The 24363-nt window shown below is 33.7% G+C and overlaps 1 protein-coding gene across 1 annotated transcript in view; it reads left to right on the forward strand.

Annotated features, from left to right (window-relative positions):
• CDC42BPA (CDC42 binding protein kinase alpha) overlaps nt 1–24363 on the forward strand; it is a 345595-nt gene that overhangs the window by 283308 nt on the left and 37924 nt on the right. The window contains 3 exon segments of the mRNA XM_032632745.1: nt 1603–1679; nt 2745–2792; nt 21745–21828. Of these exon segments, the coding sequence (XP_032488636.1) occupies nt 1603–1679; nt 2745–2792; nt 21745–21828 (209 nt within the window).

Consider the following 24363-nt stretch of genomic DNA (forward strand, 5'->3'; position numbering starts at 1 on the left):
ACAGTATTCCTGACTGAATACTGAACTAGTTAATAGGCTCTGTGTTGTACTTATGTGCTGCCTTATCATTTCGCAGTCCTGTGACACACAGTGACGTAAAGCTGGTTGGGTCTCCGCATCTGCTTTTAAAATTGTGGCAGAAAGAGGGTAATCACACAAAGGAGTTAACATGAAAAAGCCATTAAAAGTAGTAGATAAATTTTTGTTGATTGAATTTCCTAGTGAGCAAGAAGGAAGGAAGGAACCCAGAAAAAGTGAATTAGGAACTCAGATTAGGAGTACAAAGCATCATGCTAAAATGAGAATCAAGCTTAATTTTCATGTATGAAGAGTGGAAGGAGCTGTGTTATTTAGTGAGTAGAGGAAAAAGAATATATAAGACATGGAGGACCTGTGGCCCTAAAGGCAATTTGTATAGAAAAGAGACCAGTGAAGAGTATGACTTACTATAACACACCAGTTGGCATTGATTGCATCATTTTAAAGTAGATCTAAACTTGCGAAAGAAGAAATCGTTTATCACATTGCAGGCTAACCTATGACTATGGTTTTATATTTGGATTTTGAGCCTTGCAGAATAATAAAATTTCACTATATGTTGTAACATAATAGTCTACTTAAATAATACAATGTAATGTTTATATAATGAGGGCAAGGATTTTGTTTTCCTGCTTTATTTACTATTATATATCCAGTATCTAGACAGGGTTTGGCAAATAAAAGACTCTCAATAAATATTCATTGATGGAATGAATTTCTGAACATACTGCCTTATCTGGCAACTATGGTATATTATTAGAGAGTAATTCAAAAAGCACATAATTTGATATCAGTTGATATCAGTTCCTAAAACGCTATGGAGATCAAAAATGTGTGTTGGTTGTTTCTCCTTTTCCTCCCCAGTATTTATCATTATGTGTATTTTAAGAATTAATTTGGAAATCATGTATTTAAAGTTAATACCATAGCCAAGAGGTATGAGTGAATTTTTTTAAATTTGCCTGAGAAAAGCTAGGGTTTGGAGTCCTCATTCACCAACCCTAGTTTTTCTCAGACAAAATTTTTTAATTTCATGCAATTTTTGTCAATAAAACAGTAAATGAAATCAGATTGAGGCCTTAGCAAAAGTTTTTTCATAATTAAATAAGTTTGTTGTATCACTGCATTTTTAAATAAAAGATTATTTATATTAATATATACTATATGCTTGATGAGAGTATTTCAAAAAGGAAACCTTGTTTGGTGATAGATTACCTTAGAAAAATCAGACGTAACCAGGGTCCTATTTTAAAATTTTTCTCAAGAGTACCAAAAGATTTAATGTGCTTCTTACAGTGTACTGTGTAGGAAAAGAAATTCAGGAACTCAAATAAGTCAAGAAACAAGTATTTCATGGAGTCTGATATAATTTAACTATTGAGTGATATTCCAAGAAACATTAATGTATTTTAGTTTTTTAAGTATGTGGAGTTAATGATGTTAATTGGTTTTAAAATACAGTAGTTTGTGAGCAGCTTTTTAATAGATTCAGACAGGAAAGGTTATCCATGAAAATTAGTTTTAATTGTTCTAGTTTTAAAAAAAGTTGCTGCTGTCTTCTAGGTATAGAGCACCAAGACTCACAGCATTCTTTCTTGGCATTTTTGAATACGCCTACCGATGCTCTGGATCAATTTGAAGTAAGTATTAAACTTTTCATATATCCTCTGCAGTCAATTTAAAATTTACTTTGTGATTTAAAATTTATTTGCAATAAAACCTTTATTGCATCCCATATAAGAGGACCTAGAATCTTATATAAACAAAAGCGTATTAGGAAAGGAATATGTTCTGCAATGTTATGGAAACTTTAATCATAAACTTTTCTTGTGTTTAAGAAAAATCTAAGAAAGATCTAAATAAGAGGGTCGTTGATAAGATTTAAAAGAAATTTCATCTCTTTCCCTGAGGAACAGTAAGTGCAGAACAAATCCTGACTTTAAATAATTTTGACACTTTTCTTTTTTCTCCAAAGCATAGAGCCACAGTAAAAAACAAGTGAAAATTTCAGAGCTCACAATAGGGCAATGCTGGTTCTAGTTCCAAATCAATTCAGTTTTTTAGAAGTATACCAAAAGAATGCTTTTTGTTAAAAGTATTACATAGACTTTATTTGGCACACTCCATTATAATGAAATAGTGATTATATGACTCTGTCATTCTTTGGTACTTAAATTCTTTGCTAGAAAAAAAAATAAGATATGAAGTATATTTTTATGTCAGAAAACTTAAGTTAGTGATTATATCTTAATCAACAAATAATCGTATGTCTCTGTGCAAGGCACTGTTCTAGGTGCTGGAGATACAGTAGTGACCAAATTGACAAAGTCCTGCCCCTCAAGAAGCTTACATTCTAGCAGGAACGATTAGAGGCAGAGATTCTGTTGCTTACTTTTAGTTGTTACCTTCTGGAGTGCTTCCATTTAATTTGATTATTAATGAGCTTCAGCTTAATACATTTTGAGCACAGTATATGAATTGTATTTCATTCTTTTGGGAAAGGAAAACCGAATCACTCTTTAAAAAGTAATTAATGAATTTCTACGTTTCTTGAGAAACAATGACAGTGACTGCTTTTCTCATTTATTTATTTGAATTAATGTCATTTGCCTTTCAATTGTTTTATAAAATTTTTGATTTATTATTTCCTATTAAATTGCTTCATCCATTTTTTCTATTTTTTTATTGCTGTATTCGTTAAATAGGATTCCTTTTCTTCTTCCTCATCTTCACTGATTGATTTTTTGGATGACGTAAGTCTTTGATTTTCAAACCAATGCATCCTTCAGTAAAAGAGATCAGTGAATTGATATGAAGAATTTACCTAGTAATGCAGTCAGTTTTAGAAATATCACACTTGATAATTTGTGAGCCAAAATGTGCTTCTTTCTTACTTTAAACACAATGAAGAGTTATCATTATTAAATATAATAAAGTAAAAATGTACTTTTAAAAATGTGTTGTCCATCAGAGAATCTCTATAGTTCCATGCTTTGCAACAATTCTGAAGACTGGAATGCTTATTTGATTATTGTCACTATAGAGATATAGATATAAGTAATTGCTCATTTTTGTTTTTCATGGCAATTTCTATTTCATATTCCCCTTTTCTTTTCAGCACTTTACTATTTAGTTTATATGTTAGTTAAAAGTAAACCCCTGGTGGTAGAATCAGAACAAGTGACACGTTTTATTAACTCTTCCAGTAGATTTTATCATGACACAATAATCGAGTACAGATCAGTTTTTAATGCCGACAGAATTTCTCTTCTAATGTAAAAAATGATTTTAGTTAATATATGCACTACATTCACTATAAATTAACTGCATTATCATTTTCTCTCTTAAATTAATTGTATAGATTTATTAATTTAGAAGTTCCTAATGTATAGTGTTCCTCTCTTTACAGAAATACCTGACATATACATTCTCTCTAATCCACATTAAATGGCACAATAATTCTTGTTGTAAAGCATTGTATTATCCCGTTGAACATTCTATCTTTACGGAAATTTGGAAATAAAATGGGTTCAAATGCAAATATTGTGCATATAACTATTTTTAAACCGGGGAAATTCTTTAAATGTTTTATTTTTTGTGTTTTGTTAACTATAATTCTTATATTGAGGAGAGTATTAAGCATAATTTTCTACTAAAGAAAACTCCTGATCTATATTTTTAAGTGATTTTTTATTTCTTTGAAATATTTATACCAAAGTGTGCACCTTTCCATTCTAAATGGAAACTATTTTATTATTCTTGAGACAAATAATTAAACTAGCTAATTCTGCATTGTGATAAAAAGAGAACTCTTGATGTACAATAATATTTGATGTTATAATCTGATGTATATTTTACTATTCTAAAATACTCAGTATGGTATTTCCATACAGATAACATTCACCTTAAAAAGAATGGGAAGGAAGTTTGAACAAATATTTTAGTTGTCCTTTCTCCTAGAAGACCATTTTCATTTTTCTTTCTAATAAACTCTTCTCCACATCCCTTTTTCTTCCACAAAAATCTTTGAATGTACAACACAGGAGTAGTATGTATTTTGGTAAATAGGTTAGCTCTTCTCAGCAGAAGCACATCTCAGCCCACTCCTGTCTCATCTCTGCTCTCATATGCTGTCTTCTGCCACCACCCAGCTGTAGTGTCTGTTTCCCACTTTTACTTTTCCTCTAGAAGTACCCTTTCTTACCCTTCACCCACTATTACCCAGTACAGATACAGTTCAGACATACATGTAAATTGTAAAGTAGTACAAAGGAACTCCTATTATAAAGTAAACCAGAACTAAGTTCACAGAGGCTGCTGAATCTTTATGATTCAGGCTCCAGCTCTTCAAGGGCATGGTTTTTTTCTCATTTGCTTCCTGAGCACTTTCCTCTCAATTTACTGCTTAAGCACCTAAGCTGATTCAAATCCTGCCTCTGCCACTTTCTAGGTATATAATTTGGAGCAAGTTATCTAACCTTTCTGTGCACTGGTTTGCTCATCAGACAAACAAGGATAATAATAGTACTAATCTCATAAGGTTGTTGGAGAATTTAAAGAAACAACATATGTAATACCCTCAATAATACTGGTTATTATTTCCTTACTCTTAATAGACCAGTTCCCCTCCATTGCTGCGTTCTCTTTAGCTTCCTTTCTTGTCCACAAATTCAGTTTCACTTAAGTACTTCCTTAGTAGCTCTTCACCACTCAGCCTTCCGCTTACCACCAATGTGCATCATTATACTTTCCTCCTATTGAATCACATTACCACTGGAAATGCTTTTTACGTGTCAGGGCAAAGGCCAGCAGTAACCTCCCATTTAAAAAAATATTTTGTATTCTTAATTCATACTTTATGGCATAAACCTCTTATTTCCCTTCGTAGTCTGTAACTGTGACCACCCTTCCCAGCATTATCATCCGTTTCACCCTCCCAGTCATAATAGAATGTTATTTTGAATAATGGTATTCAATCTTTGGCATGCTTGGGTTCAGCATCCAAGATACTTAGTATAAAACTCAAGTTCTGTAGCTTCCTTTCTCTTAGGCATGTGGATTCTTAAGGATTAAAATAAATCTTGATTGTTCTTTGTGCCCAAACTAGTTACGTTGTTGTGCACGACGTTTGAAATATGTGACTGTGCTCTATACTAAGTAGACTCCATCTCTTAACTAATCCACAGGACACATCCTCTGCTCATTCTTTTCTGTTTTCAATCTCATTGCTATAGAAAAGGAAAAGATTATGTTGAAGACCTAAAGTTGAATTGCAGTGAAATTTGTAGGTATAGGAGGGAATAAGGTTAGTTTTAAGCAAAATTGCACAAATGAAGTTTTCTTTTGTGTCCACACATCATTGACCTTCTCCATCTGCCCCCAGTAACCTAGTGCCCTCATACTGCCCTCAGATTCTTCAGAGCTTTATCACCAGTGCCGCCCCTCCCCGAAAATTACCTTCTAGTTTTTTCCTTAACCCTCCCACACAGGCCTATTAGAACTATAATTCTTTTACTTAAATAGTACACCTAATCACTCTCCTACCTCTAAGTTTTCCTCACTATGTTTTGCCTGTTATTCAAAATTCAGATGAATGCTAGGATTTGGGGCAATATGGGAAGACGTTCGGAACAAGATGCTTTCCTCTTAAGATACGCTGTTCAGACAACTCTTGACAGAAGAGAAAGAGTATATGTAACACCAGTCCCTCCTTCCCTCTGACTCAGGCACAGCAGAATACATTCTCAACATTCTGCTTCTGTAACTCAGCGTTTGCAGTTCCACATGTAGAATAATAGACTTTTCAAGGAGAAGAGAACCTTAGAAGATCTTTAGTCCAGTGGTTTTAGTAATTATTTACCACAGCACTACCACTAGTAGATAGGTTACTCTTCCATTAGTGAGAGTGACTTTTTAGGATTCTCAGTCTTTGGAGTAATAGGGACGTGTTGACAAAAGGGTTACGTGGCATTCTTTAGGGCAGATAAAAGGGGGTGGGGGGTGAGTTAATTTTGAGAGAAACTGAGACCATTTTGATTAGTGGTCCCTTGGGTAAGGCACTCCCATGTGAGTTACTGAGATAGCAGTTGAACAGATACCAGGATCCTTTCTGCTGTGGAAATGATTTCCTCTTTTACCCTTATCTTTCTTCTCAACCCCACGTGCCCAGTCCTAGACTGCCTGTGATACTGCATATTAGGCCCAGCGTCATCCTGCAGGTTACAGATGGGGGGAGCAAATGGAGCTCAGCAGCTTAAGTTTTCTCCCATCTGTTCCCTTCATTCCTATGGTAGCAGAACCAGGGATCATCGGACTAAGCTTACAGGAACTTCCCATTCTGTTGAGTTCATTTTCTCCTTCTCAAGTGAACCCCCAAAATGCTTGACTTGACTATATTCAAGGAATACTAGTTATAGTTATATAAATGAATGAGTGGCTGTTTATATTTGATAAATATATTGTCATGTATATGAAACACGTGCTAGGTAAGTTCTGAGTTTTATTAAATTACAGTTCAGTACTCTGTTCATTTAGCCTAAGTTCACAAAAATGGAATTTGCCCATTTATCTGGCAAATGCGAATGTGTCAGCTTGATTTTTGGAGGTTGTCTTACTCTAGTGTACTGAGGAAGAGAGTAAATCAAGGAATTAAAGCTCTAGAATATAAAGGTCAGTCATAAAGGAATAGAGATGGTACCTTTAGTCCAACTGTCCAGTACTCCTAATATCGTATTCTTTTCTTGCATTCTGGCCTATTAAGAGAAGAGTAGCCTGGGAGTATTGGCAAGCTGAGTTCTACTCTTGGTTTTGGCCTCATATAGAAGCTTACTAAGATGTCCCAAAATATTTAATTTCAGTCCTGGCTCCTAGGTTCCTTCATTTATGTCTTGCCTTTAACACTGTGCTCCCTCCTAAGTTCTTTCATATTCTGTCATAACCCATCACAGAAATCTGGGCTTGGCAGCATAGGTTTAGCTGTATCTGGGAAAAGTTGATCACACGTGAGAATCAATGGAAGACAAATTTCTAAAACATGCATTGTAAAGAGTTTTTAATCCTATGACCAAAGCTAGGCCTAGATCCTTCTGAGAAATTATGACATTTCTATAATTTCCTCCTTTAATACTTGTTTTTTAAAACTTCCACACGTTAAGCACAACCTGACTTGAAACTCTTACACTTCAGAAGATTGACATATGCAATTCTTCTCTAATTTAGGTAGTATGTTATATTATATGTTATATATCATATATTATATCAATAATATATTTGGGTAACTAGAGGAAAGAACCATGACTACAAAGTCTTTTACCTCTTTGCTATTTTATTAAATAAGACCTCTGGAATGCATTAACTGAACCTTAAAATCTGTTAGCCAAATTCTGTGTCCACAAGATAAATTGCTTCTTTTGGTTTCTGCTTACCATGCTTACCTTCCATAATCAGCCTTAAAGTTTTGGTGGGAATTTATAGACCTAGATATAAAAAGGTATATGAAAAAAAATTAAAATAAAAAAGGTATATGATTGCATATTAAGAAAATGTACTGGTTTCCAATGCTTGCTATAAGATCAGTTTCAGTGTTTATAGAAAACCATGGTATGTGTGGGTATGTATAAGAGTGTGTGTGTTTTCCTCTAATTATGCCGTCCGGAAAGTGTAATTTGCTCTTTTCTATTGAAAATATAAAAATGGTCTGATTTCTAGGTAGCCACCTGGAGAAGAACATTATTACAATGGTGATTTAGTATCACTCTTAGCTTAGTGATACTAAATGCCAACTTAGAAAACTTGTTGTCCTTCCGATGCAAAGAGAGCTTTGAGAGACATTCTGACTTGTTTTTGGTATAGTGGAAATATAGTTTATTTTGAGCTATTCATGCTCTTTCTCATGGTTTTAACATACCCTAGACTTTAGGAGTATGGATAGCCAAAAACTAAGGGTTTCTCTATGTTTTACCACTTCTTACACGTGTGGTACTCTGCTGTGCACAGTGGTAGATGCTAAGATAAATCAGACTTAGAAGGAGACCTCAAAATGCTTATCTTATTATTAGAAAAAAATACACAGTTAATGTATTATGTGAAGTAGAAAATGGTAAATGCCATAAGAAATATTTAGGTTAAATATTGTAGAATTTCAGAAGGGTTCATTCAATATTTACGAAGAATTTTAAAATTTACAAGCTTTATGCTAAGCATAATACAGTATTTCCGGCCCTTAAGGATCTGAGTCTGATGGAAAAGACAAACATCTAAATAATTACAACACCAATGGGAGAGGTACAATAATAAAAGATGTGGACTGCATATCATGGGAATATAAAGGAGATATTATGGAGCTTAGATTTAATCAGTCCTATATGTAATAATTATTAAAAGCCTTAACAGAGGAGAAAGGTGACCAGTTTCCTTTTGGACAAGTTAAGTTTGAGGTGCCTGAGGGACATCCATGTGGAAATGTCCAGCAGATAGTTTTCTAGATGAGTCAGAAGGTTAAGGAAAAGGAGTGAACTAGCAGTAGAAATCTGGGAATGATCAACATAGTTGAAAGTAGATTGAGATCTCCCAGGGAGAGATTGTAGCAAGAGAAAAGTAGTAAGTCAGAACAGAGAGCTGGGATCTCTCACATTGAGAAGGGTGTGGAGGCATAGGACTCCCGTAAGAGAAGGAGGGGCAGTGGTCACAGGGGATGGTTCAGCAAAGTGTCGTTTCTCGAAAACTAAGGGAGTACAGAGTTTTAAGAGGTCAGCAGCCTCAGGTACAACCGGAGATATCTGGTACCGTAGGACAAACAGGAGCTACTGATCCTATCAGCATTTCATTAGGGCGATCAAAGCAGAAGCCAAATGGTACAGTACTGAGAAGTGAGTTGAGAGGCTAGGCAGTAGAGACAGTGATAGTATACCATCTTGAGAAGTCTGACTGAGAAGGTTTGAATCCTAGTTCTACCACTTACCAGTTTTGTTACCTGTTGCAAGTTAATCTGTTTTCTTCATGTTTAAAATTGGGATCATAATACCTACCTTATATTAATCCTTCTATGAGGATTAAAAAAGTTAATAAACGCAAAGTACTTTGAAAAGTATGTGTATGTATTTTACACATGATAAAGGTTAGCTATTATCATTATTAAGGAAGAGAAGGGAGAGATTAAATGTTAGAGGAAGGGTTGAGGGTTGAGTTATTTAATGTTTGGTTGTTTGGTTTGGGGGAGTGTGGAGGGAGACAGATACTTCCTATTAATCACTGAAGGAATATAACCAGGTTTGAACCTGAGACTTTAGCCTCCACCATAACGGAAGACTCACTGGACTAAGAAGAACCTGTTGAGAAATCTGCAGACTTTCTAATCCTGGTTTGCTTGTTAACTCTTTGGGACACCGTGTTTAAGTCACCTTCCATCCCAGTTTCCTACAGAAAGAAATAATAGTTCCTGTGTACCAGTCCGTCAGAGCTATTGTACGAGTAAAACTGATCATCTTGGGTGATGTTTCTTATCCTTGAGGTTTTCTCTGAAATCTTCTGTAACTCCTATAGACTCAGGTTATAAATTCCCTCCTCTAGGTCCCCATAAAAATCTTGTGCATCCCTCCTCCAGGTTCCCATACAGACTTCGTACGTGCCCTTATTATAGCATTTGCCACCTTGTTGATGGCATGATGTCTCCACCACCAGTCTGTGAACTGCCATACCCACTTTATCTTTTAAGTACCTGACATATTGTAAACACTCAGTAAATGTCAGGTTCAACTGAATATAGGAAATCGCCTGAGTAGAGATGGTATATATTTGTGAAACTCTATTACTTGAGCATCATAAATTTCAAAAACTTGAAAAATATTTCTATATAATTACTCATTGTTACTTTTTCTGAATTACTTAATTCTTTAATGTCAGAAAGGTGAAAGTGCCTCTTTTGATTAAGCCTAATGCCTAGTCAGGATGGACAATATTGTTGAAGTTACTTTTTGTTTTAATTGAACATCAGTAGTTCTGCAGGCCTAATTTAGCTCTTATCATTGAAAAGAGTCATCTTTGAAAAGAGCAAGAATTTGGTAGATAAATGTCTGAAGCAAGACTAGTTAATTAAATATTGTGTTAAATGCTTACTAGCACTAAATCAGAGTTATTTAGACCTTTTTGTGCTCCCATTTCAAGTTGCCACTGCCAACCTGTCCAGACAAGAAACTGGCCATAGCTTGATGGAGCATTATTTGGTGGGTGACTGTGCAAGGTCCAATGAAAACTTTATTACCACTCTTAGCCCTAGCCTGAGGAACTGTTTCTTTACTCTCCTGTCTTCCAGTTTTTCCTGAAAATACATGTACTTTCAACCTATCAAAAATGTGTCTTTATATGTATGTTTATATACTTTGTCTGTTAATACAGTATTAGTCATTGAGAGTCATGTGTGTAAATATTTGTAACGTAGTATTCTCCTTTCTTTGTTGAAGCGCTCTCCATCCTGTACTCCAGCTAGCAAAGGCAGACGTGTAAGAGACTATTGCACTTGTGTGCCCAGCCCGATGCCCTCTACCCCTATCTCTTATCCTTTTTGCCTGTGGTTGCAGTACACGCTGATGTTTTTGTGGTGTATTATTACATTTATTGCATGCTTTGTGCTGCTGCTCCTGCTATTGCTACTCTGCTTTTCTGTACTTTTTTTTTTTTTTTCTTCTTTGGCTTTGGCCGCAAAGCTTTAGGAATGTTCATATAAATTTCTGTAACCAAACTACTAAAATTATAAGGTATCATTTTTATTTTGATTGGGTAAAAGAGTGATCCTAAAGTATGCTTTCTAAATTGGTCACAAACAAAGTAAATGAGTTTCTAAATAATCTGATGTTAGCAATTATGTGGAGATTCTTAGAAATTTTAATTATGTAGAAAGAAAACTTGATAATTCATATTATGCAAAATTCAAAAAAGATTTGGGATAAGGTATAGATCTTACTGATTATAATTTTATGTAAATCAGTTCTGGAGAAACCTTTGATAGATTTTTTTAATGTAGCTCTAAGTTATATTCCCAAATATCTTGTATTTAGAGTTTTGAGGCAATGATGTTGGTAATAAATCATTTATATTCTAAGATATTTCCAAGATTTAAAAAAAAATTTAGCATTCTTTATACATGTATTGATAACAAGCTATAAACATCTTCCTATGCTAAGGCTAGTTCAGTGTTTCTCAATCTGAAATGGGCCAGACACTACCTCTCTACCTCTATCCTGCAAGATTCTGATGTGCCCAGAGTGGGGAATCTGTTTGTGAAAAGGTCTCAAATTTTTGTAAAGCAGCCTCCACCCGAACACCAATATACACACATTCAAACTCACTAGTTGAGAAGCTAGCTGACACTGTTTGCTCTGGTTTTTATATGCAATGTAAATAACACCATTAAAAAGGAAAATCTGTGATAGATGCAAATTTTAAATTTCTGCTTGTTGGCTTCATGATCATTGGTATTGATCAACACCTTAAATCCAGAATTTCAGACTGGGAAAGTTCTAAATCAGGGAATTATCTGGTTTATGGAAGGCATGGTAAGCAATAGAGTGACCCACTGCTTCCTGTACTCTTATCTTTCTGGTGTGATGGAGGGTTGATTGTAAAATGAACACAATTAACCCTAATATAGCACATGTTTTCAAACTACTGTTGAACAATGAATAAGCAGTTTCAGATACCAGTGGTATGGCCAGTAGAACTTCGACTTCAACTGATATCTCATTAATTAATGAAGTTTATGAAAGGATTTCTGGTCGACTGACTTATTTATTATTTTGACATTTGTAGAGAGTTAAAACCATTGGGTATTTGGATTTATCCAATCTGAATATATGTTCATTGGTATCATATAACCTCTAGAAGGGAAGACCAAGGTGTTGTGTGCCCAGTTATATTAGGTTCAAATCATTAGCCTGTGGATTGACTACATTTTTATCTGTTTGCTTTTCAACAAATTTATCATTCAGAGAGATTTTGTTTTTCTGGTTAAATTTATCATAGATTAGTTATGTCTCTTACCTTGTAGACTTCTAGGGGCTTTGACCACCCAGAACATTTCTGTGAGTCTTTATTTAAATAGGAAAAATTTTTGAGGGAAATAGCTGTTATAAGACCCCTGCTGTTTAGTCTACATTTTTATTCTATAGGATATAAATAAGTCACACTTGACCAGAGCCTAATGACTTATAATTACATATGATTTTTTTAAATGCAGATGTGATAGGCTTGATAATTTGCTTTCCAGGCTTCCTTTAATTTTTCCTGTATTATTTGACAGATAAGAAGTCAGCCACTTACAAGTGGTGATGTCTGTGAGGGAGATGACTGAAGAATTACCAATTATTCAACAGTTAAATAGAAACATAGAATAGTGAGGGACTTTAATAGTCCCTGGGGACATCCATGAAAACAGCAGGACACAAATAGTTACCATTCCTAATAGTGGCCTTGAATCTAACAGTGGCGTACAATTTTATGTTACATACTGTGTTTTTAGACAAGAAATGTACAATACTTTCATAAATTTAAAATTCTCTGAATGAACTATCATATAAATGAGGTATATATTTGTATTTCCCATGTGCTCTAAAGCCTCATTTACAATTTAAATAATGCTCTTTTTAAGTGGCGTTATTAATCATAGTGTAAGAAAGATTTGTTATTAATATCACTATTAATGTCTGAATACAGATGGTTATGAAAAGGTTCATAGTGTTTTCATTAATAGTGAGAAACACTGAGTATCTATTAGATTATTCCTTCAGAATTTAAAGCAGAAATTGTAAATAGCCAACTTGTGGCTGGACTTTCTTTTGTGTTTTCTTAGAACATGTGTAAATTCTCCAGAGTAGATATTCAAATCAATAAATTGAAAATAAGGAGAAATTTTCATAAAGAGAAACAAGTTATATTATTTGTAACTAGTAAGATTACATTTACTAGTCATAGGCTTCCCTGGTGGCGCAGTGGTTGGGAGTCCGCCTGCCGATGCAGGGGACACGGGTTCGTGCCCCCGTCCGGGAGAATCCCACGTGCTGCGGAGCGGCTGGGCCCGTGAGCCATGGCCGCTGAACCTGCGCGTCCGGAGCCTGTGCTCCGCAACGGGAGAGGCCGCGACAGTGAGAGGTCCGCGTACCGCAAAAAAAAACCAGGCTCTACATTTACTAGTCATAAACTTCAGTAATTTATTATTTGTTTTAGAATGATAAAATGTATTTAACTGTTGTCCAAATGATATAGACAATGTCCAATATTGTTTTTTAATCAAAAGAACAATTAACAGAAATAACTATATCACTAAAAGCTTGAGTTATAAAGTGTTTCTGAACGTTAAAAAATTGGATTACCTGCCACTTGTTTCTAAAATACTCCCAGCTACAGGATAAAGAAAATTGATGAAAACTGGATTTTTTCTGTTAACTTAGAGTTTTTTATTTACCAGTATAAAACAACATGTTAGATGTAAGCCATTTTTTAATCTATATCAAATTCGTATCAAGTGTTGGTATCTTTTTATTTTAAAACCAGGTTTCTTATATGAATGTTTTGCTATTTGTACTTGTTCAAATCTATAATTATTTTTGGAGTAGAAAAGACCCATTGATACATGTTCAAGATAAGTAGTTTTTGATCCTTTTGTTATTTATAAGAAGGCCATATTGCATAATTTGAGAAATTCTTGATCAGTGGGTCATCTGAAAATCAGATGTGAGCCACGGTGGAAAAAAACTTTTCTATTTTATAATACCATACTGCTCTAAAAATACATTTCGTGGTTTATTCATTAGAGAAGTCCTAATAGATTCAGGAAACATTATGGACTTTTTACATGACAGTGTTATGCATTATGGACAATACACTGAGATTCAGTTTTTCTGCTTTTTTTTTTCCCAAGCAGTAAGTAAAACTGACATTAGAGTAGATGTTTCTAATACCTATTCATCGGAATAACTCCTTAAAGTATGTTTACTTAGAAAAAGAATCAGTTAATCAAAAAACAGAAAAAAATCACATGTACATGAAGAGGTTTCTTATTTTTCTCAGTAGATGGCAGCTTATAAATATTGAGTGAATTGCTTATACTATTCAGTTAAGATTTGTTTCCAAGACCTTCCTTTGGATTATATCAAAATATACTGTCCAATTAATATTAGCTATTGTTCCTTATTATTTCCCCTATTTTATTATTCTTTCTATAATCATAAACCCAATTATGAATTAAGATATCTCTGCTATTGATGTATATCGTATTTATTAGCTTTTCCTGCATTATTAATTCAAGTCATTGCGTACATTTAATGCTGTAATTTTTTTATAATACAAAGAACTTTTAACTTCCTTGGCTTTAATATAATATTAGTGATTATGTTTGTTTCAAAGGTAAAAGTAACTAATATACTATTAATCAATTGCTTTGCTGTCATTTTTATATCTGAATCATTGCCAGTTAATTATTAAAATTAATTTTAGGGTATCTGTAAATACTGGCATATAGTCATTGAGTATTCTGAAAGTTTAGTAAAATTAATTGCTTTTTAGTAACTGGAATTACAAATTAATTATAAATGCATTGGTAAGCATGTAATTATAGATAAAATTAATAACATCTTGAAAACCATAGTTGTGTTGGGGTTAACACTTTGATGAAGAGAATATGTAAGTGATACTGTATTTTTCTTGTTACTGGTAACCTCTTTTGAGATATTGTTTATACTGGTAGTAATCCAGAAAGGAAATGAAATATTAAAATCTATTAATCTAATTAGCTATTAGCTTCTACTAGAGTCTCTTAAAAGACCTGCGAATGTTTTTTATAGTTTGATATTCAAGACTTTCTTGCCATGAGTTTATTTATCTTTACCAAATTTTTGTGTCCTTGTCTTTATGAGAAACACACTTGGAAAATAAAGTGGTAATTTTTAAACTTCACTTATACATGCATGGTTTTTTTGAAATCACAGCATCATTGTAAATGGCATAGTTCAACTCTTTAATAAGGTCAATTAATGCCATCTCAAAATATTATTTCAGTATTTCTTACTTTGAATTTTGTTCAACAAAACTGTCTTGATTTTGTTTAATCTCTGGAATTAATTTTACTTTAAGAGCATAAAGCTCCAAAAAGCTAGTGTGGAAATTTTCATTATTCTATTTTACTATAATTAGGATGGGTTATTTTTAACATTTAAATGTTTTCCACTTCTGAAAAGCCAGTTTTAATCTCCTTCAGCTAAGAAAATCATTTTAAAATCTGTTCTCATTTCTATTGTTTTCTTTCATTTCATTGATGAGTAAAAATTTTTTAGGAGAAAAAGATTTATAATGCCAGTAATTCTTCAGAAGGGCCAAGAGGTATGTGCTAAAAGCCTCAGTCATTCCTTAAGAGTCACTGATTTGTGTAATCACAGATTAAACTGTGATAGTGTTTCTTTTCTTTGCCAATATCAAACTGTCATAATGTCACATTTTTATAGGGTCATGAAACATGCTAGTAAATGTTTTAATGATCAACTTGATTTTTAGGTTTGACAGTTTTCATGATGTGAGCCCCCCTTTAGAGCACATATTGGCAAAATGGCTTAAGGTGGTATATTCTAATTTCAGCACAGGAAAGTATATAAAACAGTGTGTTCAACTTCTGTCAGTATGTGTCCATATGGCACAAAGAGCAAGCCTGCTTTAAAATTTCAGCCAGTACTATTGGGAGCAGCAATGTCTTGCCTTTCTCATTTTTGAAGAATTTTTAAAGTAATTGGACCCAGAGGTACAAAGCCACTATATTTGCTGTATTAAATTTGCTCCTCTCAGAAAGTTGAGAATCACTGTCTTATTTTAAAATCTGCTTCAAGTAAAATGGAACCAAATTGTTTCTGAATTCTCATTATCACCTTTTTTAAATACAGCACTGTCCTTCACACAGGAACTTCTGATTTTATGTCTTTTAATTAATCTGTGGGCTAAAGGCTTTTGTGTGACAGGTCAGAACGTTAAATTTTCTTAAAATAATCCAATTTTTTTACAAGTAGCAAATCCTCTATTTGGACACTTCTTTAAAACTTTATGAGATCATTAACTTGATTATTTGAGTCAGTTTTAAAATTCTTATTAGTGTAAAATGTATCAGTATTGCTTATGAATTCCATTTTAATCGAACCTACTCCCCCATGGACTTTTTATTCAGCTTGCAACTTATATAAACTTAGGGAAACCAGAAGTAGATTTTTAGAAAATAAAAGACATTTTGCCTTATTCCCAACCTAGGGTCATATTTCAGATTAACAATTTGAACTGATAACCTTCTCCATGGCTGTCCCCCAGTAAAATTGTGAACTAGGTAAAATTTGACTGGAATCCCATTTTCTTCTTTCTTTTACTCTCCTGTTCCTGAGCAAAGTTCATTGTCAGTCTCCATGATCACTAAATTACTTTGACTGTCTCTACTGTGGAGTTGCCTTGGTACAACAAAAAAGAGTCCTGAATTTGGAGTCAAGAGATGAGATTCAGGCCTGGCTCTCCCACCTCATAAGGCATACTAGTTTTATGAAATTATCCACATCACACACACAGAGCTGACATACAGCTGGGATGCGTCGGTTCAATGGTTCGGTTTTAAAATATGAAATACTCTCCTAGCTGTTAGTACATAGCTGCTACTCCAGGTCCCCTAGATGCCCTTACTGAGATCCTTCCTGTCCCCGTTTCTCCCGAATCCAGTAGCTAAAGGTTTAAGGCCTGGCTGCCGGCCATCTTAGTCGGTCCCACCAAAGTCTTGCCTTGCGGTTTGCCGGAATACCTGCCCATGCCCACCACCAAGGGAGGTCACAGGTGGGCACCAGCAGAGGGCTACTCCAGTATTTGCCAGCCCACTAGCCAGTCCCTAAAATAGTAACCATAATAATAATAGAGAAAAAAAATTTTTAAAAACCTTTTTAGTACGTATTTAAAATCCTTAAGCTGATTACTCATTTTATTGATTTTGTAAATCAGTAAATGCTGATTTACAATAAATGCTGACCTCAGCATTGTTCTTGCTGCACAACATACTTGAAACAAATTCCCTAACCTTCCCAGGTTGTCTTCATTGCTTTTCATTTAAAAAACCCAATCCTGGTAATTTTGAATATTGCCAAACTGAATATATATCATTGATCAGTGTGTTCCATAGGATCTTTTATGCTAAATTTTAACCCGAAGCATCTTCAGTTTCTAAAAATACTTGGTCAGAAGGTGCGGCTGAGTATAAGTGCCAGTATTTCTGCTGCTGCAAAACAAAAAGAGAATTTAATTTAGTGACAAAGCTGATAGGTTTGCTTCTTTTACTTTCAACTAACGCCTCGTAGAGGACCAAATTTCATTCTTATCAAGGACAAACTTATTTGTAATCTGCAGTACATATTTCTATTAAGTACTCTGCATTTATTTCACATGTATGATTTATTTTGTGGAATACAAGTGAAAAACACACAGTAGCTCGAAGTAAGAGATCAGTGGTGAAGATTGGAGCATTTGTTAACTACTGTTATCTTGACCTTTGTTTAAAGCTAGTGGTTATGTTTTTGTATAATGACACATCCCTAATGTGAATATTCAAACTAACGTTTGTTATTCTCCTTTCTCAAGAATGTTATCGTGATCATGCCTTACAGAAATTTACTAAGAGCTGCACATTGTTTAAAAGTGATTTCTTGGGTTTTTGTTTTTCCTGACTTATTTTCCTAGACTGATCCCGTTGAGAACACATATGTACGGAATCCGAACGTCAAGTTTTACATCCAGTCAAGGTCCACATCTCCTTCCACATCTAGTGAAGCTGAGCCAGTTAAGGTGCCTCACTGGAGCAGTCTTGCTCCCCAACTTTTCACTTGTGTCAGGAAAGAGGGACTTGCAAAAACAAGTGAAATCTGACTCTCTTCTTTTAATCAAATGTATTGTGTAATAAGTCACAGTATATTGAAGATCATTACATTTGACTGATAATATAGATAGGATTATAAAACTGAAGTAAAAAATGGTCCCCCCAACTTCAACCCAAAATAGACAGAAATTTTATTTAATTTTAAAGTAGTCTTTATCTTAAGTAGAGAGCTATATAGAACAGAGGACAGAGTTGTGTGAATTTTGGAATTATCAGATAAAAACTCTGTGGACACATGGCAGTGTCAGGTGCCATTCTCATACTTTAATTCTTCTAATCAATCTAATAAGATATGACATAACTGTTACTTCATAAATAGAACTGAAAATTGCCACTGCTGGCAGCTGAATAGTTTATTCTGTTAATCAGCAATAGGCATCCAACCTTTTAATACTTAAATCATGCCTTTTAATAGCGCGAAAACAGTGTTGTGTTTGCACCTTATGTAAGTAAATGGTTTAAAACAGCCAACTGGCCACCTTTGTCAACAAGTCAGAGGATGTATTATTCCTCAGTTAATGCTATCCTGCCTCAGATGCAGTTCTGGTTACTCAAGCTTTACAATTCTGACATGGCTCCCTTGTTTCCCATTTGGTCATCAGACAGAGCTGTGTCTAGTTTTCCAATAGAAGCAGATAGTCCCATTTTGAAAGCTGTCTGAAGTGAAGTTTGAGTTGTAGTCAGATTCTGACTTGGTTTTTTCCAACCCTGTGATAGACTGCTTGGTTAAGTTGATGATACCCTCTGATTTTAGATTTTCATTGTTTTAATATTTTGAGTTTATGCATTTTTATTTTAATGTTAGAATATTTAAAGCATACAGAAAATAATATTATAAATACCCACATAACCACCATCCACAGATTTAACATATATGAACATTTTGCCCCAAAATTTGTATTAAAAAGAAAGAAAATATTCCTGACAGTTGAAATAACCTTCCCTTACCATTCCCCCTCTCCTTTTCCAGACATATCTAAATACCCTGAAATTGGCATACTCCCTTTCTTCCTTACTTTTACATGTTTATTTCATTTGCATCCATAAACAATACATAATAGTGTTTGTTGTATATTTAAATTTTATACAAAGGTTATCTGCATCTTATACGGATACATGTCTACTTAGTTCATTCATTATAACTGTTGCATAATATTTCATTGTATGAATATACCACAACTATTTATCCATTCTCCTGTTGTTGGATATTTAGGTTGTTTCCAGTTTTCTGTTATTACAGTCGCTGCTGAAGTGAACATCCTAATAGCTATCTGCTTTTGCAAATGTGCAGAGTTTGTTCACATATATACCTAGAAGTGGAATTATTGGGTTGTGTGGAATATGCATTTTCAGCTTTAACTAGATCTTGTCAAATTATTTTCCACAGTGGTTGGACCCGTTTTCACTCCCACCAGCAGTGTGTGTGTGAGTGAGTTCCCTATTTCCCCACATCCTTCCAGCCCTTGGTACTGTCAGACATTAACTTTTGTCTATTTGATGGGTATAGAGTGGCATTTTTGTTTTAATTTGCATTTCTCTGATTTCAAGTGTTATTCAACATCTTTTTATATGTTTATTGACCATTGATGATTTGCCTGTTCATGTCTTTTTGTCTGTTGTTCTATTGAATTATTTTTCCACTTGTTTTGTAATTGTTCTTTATTTATTCCAGATACTAATTCCTAGCTGGCTATATGCATTGCAAATATTTTCTTCCAGTCTGTGGCTTATTTTAAAATTTTATTTGTCGTATCTTTTTGTCTTGCAACAGTTTTTATTTTAAAGTAGCCATATTTGTCAGTCTCTTATGACTTCTGCTTTTTATGTCTTTTTAAAACAGTTCTTCCCTATGCAGCAGTTATAAAGATTTTCTTCCATATTTTCTTCTAAAAGTTTTTAAATTTTGCTTTTACATGTTTAGGGCTTTGATCAAACTGAAATTTGTTGTTATGTATTATGAGAAATGGAGTTCAAATGTTTTTCTTGTATGAACCACCAACTCTCCTATATTTCCCCCATTGATTTGTAAATCTATCTCTGCTTTATATAAATGGGTCTGTTTGGGGATTCTCTGTTCTCTTTCATTGTTCTTTCTGTCTGGGATTCTCTGTTCTCTTTCATTGTTCTTTTTGTCTATTCCTGTACCGACATCACATTGTCTTAATTATTGTAGCCTTAAAATGATTCCTGATACCTGGTATGATCAGCCACTCCCACATACCTTGTTCTTCTTCCTTTACTTCTTGACTCTTTAGTTTTTACGTATGATTTTTAGGTTCAGCTTGTAGTTTCCATGTAAAGCTTTTGATTGGATTTGAATTTATAGATTATCTGAGGAGAACTGATCTCTTTGTGATATTGGGCCTTTCCATCTATGAACATTATTTAGATATCTTTTTATATGCTTCAATAAAGTTTCATTATTTTCTTCCTGAATGTACTCCAAATTACTTGTTAGATTTGTTCCTAGGAAGCTTAAATTTTTATTGCTATGGTGAATGGGATCTCTTTAAAATATGTTTTCTAAATTAGGCATTGCTGGTCTTTATGGATTATGATGATCTTGGATTCAGCACCCCTACTTCACCCCTTTTAATTCTAAAAACTTCTCTTGGACTTTCTATGTAAATTCTAGTGACAATTTTGTTTCCTATGAATTGTTCTTTATTAACTTTCATAAAGGTTTTGTATTCATCTCTTTTATTTCATATTTATTTTTTTAAATGATAAATTGGGTTTAATACTTTTTTCAAGCTATTTAAAAGTTAATTAAATTTAAATTAGAACTAAACTCATAGTTAAGTTGAAAACTCTGAGAAGCCCATCTAAATTCCACTTTAAGGCTATCATGTGTATAAAATATTTGGATTTTGGAGGTTATATAGCAACAAAGGCAAAGAGGGACCATCCATTTTTCTCTTAATATTTTAGAATATTCTGTAACTTTACACAAAGCTAGCTTTTCCCTCTTGCTTGCTTGCTTGTTTAGCAGCCGAAAAGGAAGTCATTCGTCATATATTTTTTTTTACACTTTGCTAATAAGTGACTCTTTTTTTCCACAATAACATCCAGTAAAATCACTGGTTCCTTTCATTCAAAGAAATATCTTACAGTAATATGCCATAAAATAAAGATATGGCAAGTAATTAAATTTCTGTCAGTTCGGAATTCCAGTAATATTAAACAATCTAACTCCCTTCTTAGAAATTACTTTCTTCACAAAAATCCCACTAATCAATCAATCCCTCAATCAGTCAATCTCTATATCTCGCATGCGCTCTCTCGCTCTTTCTCTCTACACACATACACACAAATCCACAGAATTGTATTCCATATATGTAATGTGCATCCTGTATATAGAAGTCAAAGGAGTTAAAAGAATCTTCTAAATATTTTGATTATAAATCTTGCTTTAAAACTCTTTAAGATACTTTATACAATTAATATGGCATTTTCAGTTGAACTTGAAAATTAATATCCTAAATTTTATGTAGGCTACATACTATGACTTTCTTGTGTTCTTCTGTGGGTTCTCTTTTACAAGTTATTTATTTTTAAATTTCCAGACTGAAATAATTTTTATAAATTGAACAAATATTTTATTTGTAGATATTGCAGGCAGAAATTTAAATTATCAACACTAAGAATTTTAGCTTCATTGAGATAATTTTTCCTTATTGCTGTTTTGTTTGGCTGTGTTTACTTTTATTTTTAGTGATGTTTGAAATAGATGAAGTGTTTTATGACATTTATTTCCTCTTTTCCCCTGGATTCAGACTGTAGACTATACTCCACTTCCAGTTCACACACCAACCTTAAAGAAAAAGGGATGCCCTGGTTCAACTGGCTTTCCACCTAAGGTATTCAATCTAGTGATAAGCATTGTATGTTGTGGGAAAAAAAAAAAAAAAAAGGAAAGAAGGAGAATGGATTTCTTCTGCTTTTTGTATGTGCCGTGATTTTTACTATTAGATTCCTCAAAATTGTAAACATAAAAGCTGGGAAAGAGAATAAATTCTGTATGAGTGGAAATAATCACCACTAAGAAAGGTAGGACAAACATGCAAAGTTTGTTTTGTTTTAACTTCCACCTTCTTAAATTCAGTGTTTTGAAGTCTGTTACAGCAAGGAGTAGTGCTTGGAGTATGTACTGTAAGGAAGGCATTAAGTTGAGGCCACTTGTGGAAGAATCTAAAATTGAGCTTAATAAAACACTTAGAAAGAGAAATGTTTAGAGAAAAATTCAGATCATTTTTTTTCATTCCATTCAACATGACCATGTCCAAAGTATTGTATATGGTAGAACATGAAGATTTAGTTGCTTATCTCAAGCTCCTACAAAGGAATTCTAGAAATTGGAACTCTCCATCCCCCGAGCATGAACTTCGGGTAAACCCCAGAATTAGAGACAGATTGATGCATCTGAAAAACTAATAAAATATACCAAAGTATAACTGGTATAAAAGAAAGCAACCAACTGAATAATCTATGCTAGATAAAATTGAGGCTAGACAGAACATGAATTTAAAATAAGCACAATAAGTATGTTCAAAGAGGTAAGAAAGGAAGTAAGTTGGGAACATGGGTCAGGATAAGGTACTTATAAAGAAAAATAATTTCCAGGTGCTTGACCTGAAAATATAACTGCTGAAATAAAGAACTCAAGTAACTGGCTTTAATAGCAGAATGAGCAAACTGGATGTAGCAGAAAAACAGGCTGTGAGATGGAAGATGAGGTGGAAAATATGAAAGTTAAGCTGTAAGACAGAAATAGTGTCTATCTATATAGCTGGACTTTCAAAAGAAAAGAAAAAATAGAGAGATGGAAATACTTAAAGAAATAATGACCTAATATTTCCCAGAAATAAAGGTGGAAATCCTCATACTGAAATACATTATTATGTGCTAAAAAGAGGAGGTAAGAAAACATTCACACTTGGACACATTATAGCAAAATTTAAGGGTATCATAGATCAAGAGAAAATTCTAAAAACTTTCAAAGAGAAAGCAGATTATCTAAACAGAAGTCAAATTGATATTGGTCTTCTCAACAGCAACGAGATGCAAGAAGACAAGAAGTATGTTCAAAGTGTTGAAAGAAAAGAACTCTGAACCCTAAAATTCGTTCTGCTGATAGAAGTAAATAGCTAACAGGGTTAAAGGAAATTGCCCCTGGGAAGGACGACTTGGGGCAAAGGGGTACTTATGTTTTTGTTATAAGGATTGTGATACTATTTACTCTTAAAACTATATACATGTATTAATTTGATTTTAAAAGTTAAACATACATACATAGGAGAAAATGTAGAATTTCTCTGTGACTAGGGAATGAAAATAAGATCTCAAATCACAGTCATAAGGTGAAAACATTGATGGACTTTACTACATTAAAATTAAAGATCTTTGTACATTGAAAACATTGTTAGTAGGTGGTTAATAAGTGATGACAGACTAGGAGAGGATATTTGCAGTGTTTAACACCAGTAAGGGATTCATTTCTAGAACACAGTATATAAGAAGCTCCTGTAACTGCATGTGAAAAAGATTAGAAATCCAGTTGAAAATCTGGCAAATAATATGAGTAATTCCCATAAAAGGAAATCCTAATGGTCAGCAAGCATGTGAAGAAATGTCCGACCTTATTTATAATTGGTGAAATGAAAAATTTAAATAATTTAATAATTTTAAATTAATACTACTTTATACTCACCAGATTGTCAAAAATTAAGTAAGGTAGCATCAAGGATGTGAAGAAACACGCAGCTTCACACACAGCTAGTGGAATTTTAAACAGGTACAACCATTCTGGAGAACAACCTTGCTACTGGAATAGACATATACCACATAACTGAGCAATCTCATTCCTTCAGAAAAATTTTTACGCAGATCCATTAGGCAACATGACAGAGATTCTTAGTGCTGCATATGGTAACAGGGAGTTGGAAATAGAAGAAAGATAGGTAAAATATGGTTGATGTGTAACAAAATCACATTTATATAAATTAGCAACACTCAAAAAATATCTAATTCATAAGGCTGTGTACATATCCAAGGACCTGTGTAGATCACCTTAGATTGGGTGACAGATTTCATGGGGAAGGATGAGGAGTAGATCATCAAGGAAGAATTAAAAATAAAATAAGGCCAAATACAAGACCAATGTCAAGGATCTTAGTCCTTATGCTCTTTTCTAGGAGTTTTATGGACTCAGGTCCATGTTCAATCCTTACTCCATTTTGAGTTGATTTTTATGAGTGGTTTAAGATAGGGGTCCAGTTTAATAAATAAATAAATAAGGTAAAATAAAATTAGAGGGGCCTCCATGAAGCTCTGGTGATAATATTTCATGGACTGAATATTAACTCAATTTTTTACACCTATTGTTCCTCCCCAAA

The sequence above is a fragment of the Phocoena sinus genome, chromosome 1 (genome assembly GCF_008692025.1).
Source record: "Phocoena sinus isolate mPhoSin1 chromosome 1, mPhoSin1.pri, whole genome shotgun sequence".
In the NCBI taxonomy this organism is placed as follows: domain Eukaryota; kingdom Metazoa; phylum Chordata; class Mammalia; order Artiodactyla; family Phocoenidae; genus Phocoena; species Phocoena sinus.